The 6,894-nt window shown below is 46.6% G+C and overlaps 2 protein-coding genes across 5 annotated transcripts in view; one reads left to right on the top strand and one right to left on the bottom strand.

Annotated features, from left to right (window-relative positions):
- Nucleotides 1-485: 485 nt before the first annotated feature.
- On the bottom strand, nucleotides 486-6,855 carry LOC140603021 (uncharacterized). Of its 2 annotated transcripts, none has more exons than XR_012006048.1 (2): nucleotides 1,460-4,269; nucleotides 486-627 (listed from the first exon to the last, which is right to left on the bottom strand). XR_012006048.1 is itself a non-coding variant. In XM_072773443.1 (2 exons), exon 1 carries the CDS (start codon nucleotides 6,663-6,665, stop codon nucleotides 5,454-5,456), a length of 1,212 nt encoding a protein of 403 aa, XP_072629544.1. In that variant the 5' UTR covers nucleotides 6,666-6,855; the 3' UTR covers nucleotides 486-627; nucleotides 5,408-5,453. The 2 variants fall into 2 exon arrangements, 1 of the variants encoding a protein (XP_072629544.1); XM_072773443.1 differs by lacking the exon at nucleotides 1,460-4,269 and adding an exon at nucleotides 5,408-6,855.
- Nucleotides 6,631-6,894, top strand: part of OTUD4 (OTU deubiquitinase 4) — a 45,267-nt gene continuing 45,003 nt past the window's right edge. For 2 of the 3 annotated variants that reach the window (XM_072773425.1, XM_072773424.1), the window contains exon 1: nucleotides 6,633-6,870. In XM_072773425.1, the coding sequence (XP_072629526.1) occupies nucleotides 6,712-6,870 (159 nt within the window). In that variant the 5' untranslated portion in view covers nucleotides 6,633-6,711. Of the gene's footprint in view, nucleotides 6,871-6,894 lie in introns of all 3 variants that reach the window. The other variant, XM_072773423.1, reaches the window with a different exon arrangement.

Raw genomic sequence — 6,894 nt, 5'->3', positions numbered from 1 at the left:
CACACATAGACTAAGTAGTTATAACAAGAGAATAGCAAAAAAAGGACAGATAAATAAGTTTATTTTTCTCTCACAAAGTGACCTGAATGTGAGTGTTCCAATCCTTGATGGCAATGGAGCATGTAGTAGAAACCCTGGTTCCTTCATCTCCTGCTCTGTCATCTTTTAGGGTATATTCTTTGTGGTCGATGCTGGCTTAACTTCCACTGTTTTCTTTAAAAAAAAAAAAAAGATTTTATTTATTTATTCATGAGAGACAGAGAGGGGGGAGAGAGAGAGAGAGAGAGAGAGAGAGAAGCAGGCTCCATGCAGAGAGCCCGATGTGGGGATTCGATACCAGGACTCCAGGATTACTACCCGGGCGGAAGGCAGGCGCCAAACTGCTAAGCCACCCAAGGATCCCCAACTTCCACTGTTTTCAAGCCAGCTTATGGGAGGTAGGAAAAGCAGGAGAGGGCAAAAGGCTTCATCTTTAGTGAGATGACCTGGAAGTTAAGTGCATCAATTCTGTTCACATCACTGGCCTAAAATAGTCACATGGTCACATTTAGGTCCAAGGTAGGTTGAGAAATGTGGTCCAAGGCTGGGTGGTCATCATGCATCCAGCTAATACTGAGGAGAAATAAACTGAGAAATGGACTATAGTTAGTAGTTTCTAGCACATAGAGTCTGAAAGAAATAGGTCTTTCCCAACAAAACAATTTTTTGTAGGATTCAACTGCTTGAATTTTGCTTATTCTTAGATTACTCTATTTTTGTAAAGAATTTTATAAATCAAAAAAATTCCCTTCACTGGCTAGTTTATTAGAGAACTAGTATAACCATGAAGGGTATTAAATTAGTGATTATTTTCATGAATTATTTAAATATATTTTATGTCTACCTAGTAAAGAGAAATAATGGAGTATTAGATTTATATTCCTTGTTGATTGCTGTGTAATAAATTATTCTAAAATGTAGGAGCTTAATATAACAAACATTTGTTATCTCACACAGTTTCTGAGGTTAAGAATCTCAGAATTAAAGATGTCAGAGTTTAGCTCAGTGGTTTTGGGGCAGGGTTTCTCATGATGTTGCAGTTAAGATTTTAGCCAAGACTGCAGTTATCTGAAAGCTTGACTGGGTTGGAGAATTCACTTCAAAGCTAACTTGATGGCTGTTGGCAAAGGGCTCTAGTTCCCTACCTAGAAAACTTCTCTGTTAAGTCTGCTCAGGACTCATGGCAAACTGCTTCCACCAGAGCAAGAGCCTAACAGAGCAACAAGGAAGATGTATTATGATACATCTCTTATAAACTCTTTAACATTTAGGATTAAATGACAAGCTGTCACCTTTGCTTGATTCAATTGATCACATGGATCAACCTTGATACAAGGTGGGGAGATTATACAAGAATGTGAATAATCAAGAGGCAGGGATCATGGGAGCCACCTTAGAGGCTGGCTACCACAGTACCCACCTTTTATCGGAAAAAAAACCCTCCAGAAAATCTATCATTTTTTAAAACAAAAAACTTCTATCCAAAGGTTTGTATGATTATTAATTCCAAAGTTTCTCAGTGCAAACAAACTTGAGGTGTTTACTTTGTGTGCACAAGAAAAAGTTGACACATTTGCATAAGATGATTTGATTAATTTCATTCAGTTCTGAGGAGCATTCCGTCTTTCAGGTTTTATTTGATTAAAAATGTCTTTTTAAAAAGTTCTTCACTTTTGGGGTGCCTAGCTGGCTCACTTGGTAAAATATGTGACTCTTGATCTTCAGGTTGTGAGTTCGGGCCACATATTAAACATAGTGATCACTCAAAAAAATAAAGATAAAAAAAAAGAGTTCTTCACTTTGCTGTGCACACAAGGCTTCCTCAGAGTGAACATTTTCAATCAGATGTGGTTTCTTGGAAAGTTTCAGAAGTTAATGTTAATAAGGTCCTTTGAAGATGACGTTTTGTAAATTAGGGTCCAGTTTAAAGTCATAGGATCCTTTAACCTTGTCTGAACAGTGAGCTATATTTGGGGATTTGGAGTACAGAGGGTCTGTCTTGGATTAGGTCTCAAAATACATAAAGGATTTCCTTAAACAGGCCCAGGGTCAGATACAACAGGTGGTTCATTTCTAATTTTGGAATCAGAAGAAGCCAGTTGAGAGTGAGGCTGTTCTTCACTCATTTAGCAGGAGTGAGAATAATTTTGCCAAGAAGTCAAATATCGAAAACACTGGAAATGTGTTATTCTAATACTTCTGGTAACAAGCCACAATTTTAGAAGACAATATAGAATTTTGATGAATTCTGATAAAGGCTTATTGGTATTTAATAAATTTGTCTAAAAATGTCAAAGATATGCATGTCAGATTCTATACTAGAATACTTATTTAATTGATCATGTACATTCTTTTTTTTTAAGATTTTATTTATTTATTCATGAGAGAGAGAGAGAGAGAGAGAGAGGCAGAGACACAGGCAGAGGGAGAATCAGGCTCCATGTGGGGAGCCTGATGTGGGAATCAATCTGGGGTCTCCAGGATCACACCCTGGGCTGAAGGCAGCGCTAAACCACTGAGCCACCCGGGCTGCCCAATCATGTACTTTCTTATTTTGGTTATACTATTGTCAGTGAATTAAATTTTTGTAATGGAAAATAAAGACATGGTAAAGGATGTATCTAGGTTCCTTTTCTTTTCAAAGTATTCAAAGGAATTTTGGGGGCTTTAGGAGATGGTGATATTACTGTATTAAAAAATATATGTGTAGGGACACCTGGGTGGCTCAGTGGTTGAGTGTCTGCCTTTGGCTCAGGTCGTGATTCCAGGTCAGGGATCAAGTCTGCATCAGGATCCCTGTGAGGAGCCTGCTTCTCCCTCTGCCTGTGTCTCTGACTTTTTCTGTGAGTCTCTCATGAGTAAATAAATAAAATCTTAAAAAATACATATATATATGTGTGTAAGCACATTTAAATAAGATTAAAATATGGTTAAGCTTTCAAATAAAAAATGTGCCTGAAGCACAGTCACCGAAGATGAAATTATTGTGCATAGAAAAGTGAGCTAAACTTTTTATTTGAATGTATTTTTAAAAAACGGGGATGCCTGGGTGGCTCAGCAGTTGAGGGTCCGCCTTCAGCTGGGGCGTGACCTCAGGGTCCTGGGATTGAGTCCCGCATCCAGCTCCTCGCATGGAGCCTGCTTCTCCCTCTGCCTATATCTCTGCCTCTCATGAATAAATAAAATCTTAAAAAAAAATAAATATAAAAAAAATAAATAAATAAAAATAAATAAATAATTAAAGCAATGTAATCATGAACTTTTTTTTTAAAGATTTATTTTAGAGAAAGCTTATGCACATAGGGGGAGGGGCAGAGGGAAAGAATTTTAAGCGGACCCCTTCTCACCTCGGTGGAGTGTAGAGCCCAATTTGGGGCTCTACCTCAGGACCCTGAGATCATGACCTGAGAGGAAATCAACAGTGAAATAAATGCTCAGGGACTGAATCACCCAGGTGCCTGGAACATTTCAACTACAAAATCAAGGTTGATAAATTTTCAAATGTGAAGCTCCTGGAAATATAGTTTTTTTTTTTTTAGAAAAAGATTTATTCATGAGAGACACAGAGAGAGAGGCAGAAACAGAGGCAGAGGGAGAAGCAGGCATCCTTTTTTTTTTTTTTAATTTGAGTATTTTTTTTTTTTTAAGTTTTGTTTACTTATTCATAGACACAGAGAGAGAGAGGCAGAGACACAGGCAGAGGGAGAAGCAGGCTCCACGCAGGGAGCCCGATGTGGGACTCGATCCCGGGTTTCCAGGATCACACCCCAGGTTGCAGGCAGCGCCAAACCACTGCGCACCGGGGCTGCCCAGAAGCAGGCTCCCTGTGGGGAGCCCGATGTGGGACCCTAAGCTGAAGGCAGATACTCAACCACTGAGCCACCCAGGCGTCTCAAAATATAAGTTTTTTTTTTTTTTAATATAAGGTTTTAATATGGCCTCAAGATACTGAGCAACGCAATCTTAACATGATATATACTGTAGATTCCCTGTAAATACATACTGAACATGAGTTTAGCTTCAGAAAATCTTTTTGAAGGAATATTAAAATAAATATTAGAAAAGGCTTAGTTTTCTTTTGGCACATCATAAAGCTTATAAAATTAATACCATAGAATCTACTCACTTTAGGAACTCAATATTTAAGCCCTACAGTTTAGATATTACTTGAATTTCTCTGGAGGTTTAAAAGGCAAAGCATGTTCAAATCTCTTTTTCTTTTCTTCTTTTTTCTTTTCTTTCCCTTCCTTCCTTCCTTCCTTCCTTCCTTCCTTCCTTCCTTCCTTCCTTCCTTCCTTCCTTTCTTTTTTTTTTTTTTTAATTTGACAGCGAGCATGAGGGGGTTGGGTAGGGGCCGAAGAAGAGGAAGAAACAGGCTCTCCACTGAGCAGGGAGGGAGCCAATGAAAAGGCAAAACCTAAAAAAACAAAACAAAACAAAACAAAAAACAAAACAAAAAAAAAACAAAAGAAAAGGCAAAACCTGTTTAAAAAAAAAAAAAGAGATAAGCCACGTTGTAGGTAGTGGCAAAGTTGGTAATTCTTTGTGAATGAAATGAGAAATATATATGCAATGTAAATGTATATTTAAAACATTTTATTTGAGAGGGAGAGTGAGAGAGACAGCCCACAAGGGGGGAGGGCGGAGAGGCAGAGGGAGAAGCCCACTCCCCTGCCCAGCAAGGAGCCTGACTTGGGGCTTGATCTCAAGACCTTGGGACCATGACCCCAGGAGATGCTTAACCCACAGAGCCACTCAGGCGCCCTGTAATGTAGATATTTTTAAATAAAGAAAAGCAACAGGTTTGACTTGAAACTAGATTTTTCTAAAAGCGATTCCACCGTGTTTGTACAAAATGTACAAAATTTAATACTGGGACAAGAAAAAATTCATTTAGGTCACAGTAACTTTGTGTTCTCGAAAAACAGCACAATTACGCATGGACTAAACATTAAGAATTCAAAATCAGCAGCACCGAGGAAACCGAACACGGGCGTCATTAATGGCTTGCACCTAAAGTACTGAAAACAAATTTCTGAAACAGAATTTTGAGTAATTGCGTTGGATCCTGACCATCGGGCTTGCCTTGCGACCATTCCAGAGTTTACTTGACTGCACGTCTAAACCTATGGTAACCCTCCCTACACTTTCTCCCTTGCCCCAAGGCCTCAAGACCGGAGTACAGTTTATGATTAACCGTGTATCTTGAAAATTAGGACGCCAGATATGTTGTGTTTTAGCAAAGTGAATTCTGGTGTCCAAAAACCACGCTGCATGAAGCAGAAGGTGTTTGAAGGAAGAAGGTCGGAAGCCGCAGATGCCGCCGGAAGCCGTGGCAAATCCAGCCTGGTATCACGCAATTAATCACCGGATGAATCTTTTAAGAAAAAATCTTCTTCTTCTGACCGGTGACCTCACTTTGCGCCGGGGCGCGCCGCTCCAAGGGCAGGGTGAACCGAGTCTGCGGCAAAGGCGTCGTCCGGCCGGCGTGCGGGAGCTGTTCCCCTAATACCTAATCGGAGCCGGCGGTCCACGCTTGGCTTGGGGCCAGCCTGCGTCGTCCCGCACCGTGCCGGTTCCAGGGGACCTCGCCAATTAGCTCTATTTTCTGCCTGAGCCGTTAAAGCCACCTCCATGGAGACGCCAGAGGGGCGGGGGGGAGGGGGCCGACAGGTGCGCCCTCTGTTTGGGGAGACACAAAGGGCCGGCCCACCGCGCCCGTGTCCCTGGCAACTCCACGCACGCACTCGTCGCGGCGCCGCGGCGCACTGGGCGGCCGCGCGGGCGGGACGGCGGGACGGCGGGACGGCGGGACGGCGCGCGTAGGTAGCCGCGTGTCGGCTCGCGGACACCGTGGGCCTGCTCGCGGACGCGGGGCCCGGGAAGCGCCAGCCGGCTCCCGGCGGCGGCGGCGGCGGCGCCCGCGCTGTAGGGACTTGTAGTCCGCGCGCCTCCCGGCACCTCCTCCGAGTAGGCCGCTCCGCGCGGCCCCGCCCGCCGCAAGCCGACTTCCTGCCGCTGGCAAGACTACACCTCCCGGCGTCCTCTCCGTTGTGCGGCCGAAAGTGAAAACAAATTCTGGGCTGCGAGGGTGCTGCCCTCCGCCGGGCGCCCCCACCGCTCCCCGCCCCTCCGGCGCCCTCCCGCGAGGTGGGGAAACGAGAGGCCGCGTCTTTTCTCTTTCGGCTTCTCCGGCTCCCAGGGCGGGGAGCGCGCCAAGGACGCAGGCCCCGCTTCCCCTGAGCCGGCCCCGCGCACGCGGGAGGCGGGGGTTTCCTCGCCTCACCCCGGCCGGGACGAGGAAACTTGTGGGCGCGGCGCCCCCCCGCCGTGTTCCTGCGCGGGGCAGCGAGGCCGCCGGGCAGCGACTCCTCACGCTCGGGGTTGGGGTTCTCTGGTTTGCCTCCCGTTGCCGCCGGGCGCGTGGTCTCCCGGGAGGCGGCCGCGTGCGCACAGCCATGCATTAGGCAGGGCTCCCCTATGCGCGCGGGGAGCGCCGCCCGCCGCCTCGGGCCGCCGCCGCCTGCCGCCGCCCGCCGAGCCCGAGCCCGAGCCCGAGCCCGAGCCCGAGCCCGAGCCGCCGCCCGTCGTAGGCCGGGGCGTCGAGGAGCCGGCGGCGCGGCCATGTGGGGCTAGCCCGCGCCGCGCCTGGCCTGCGGTAGGACCCGCAACATGGAGGCGGCCGTCGGCACTCCCGACGGCGTGGACCGGGGCGGCGCGGGGCCCCGCGAGGACGCGACGCCCATGGACGCCTATCTGCGGAAACTGGGCTTGTATCGGAAACTGGTCGCCAAGGACGGGTCGTGCCTGTTCCGGGCCGTGGCGGAGCAGGTAAGGGGCGGGGGGGGGGGGGCG

The sequence above is a fragment of the Canis lupus genome, chromosome 13, assembly GCF_048164855.1.
Source record: "Canis lupus baileyi chromosome 13, mCanLup2.hap1, whole genome shotgun sequence".
Classification (NCBI taxonomy): Eukaryota; Metazoa; Chordata; class Mammalia; order Carnivora; family Canidae; genus Canis; species Canis lupus.
The sequence above is the reverse complement of the archived record's forward strand: the minus strand, read 5'-3'. Positions and strand labels throughout refer to the sequence as shown.

What these genes read in the sequence shown, in the direction of transcription:
- LOC140603021 (XM_072773443.1), bottom strand. Translation starts at nt 6,665, where the DNA reads ATGGCCGCGCCGCCGGCTCCTCGACGCCCCGGCCTACGACGGGCGGCG.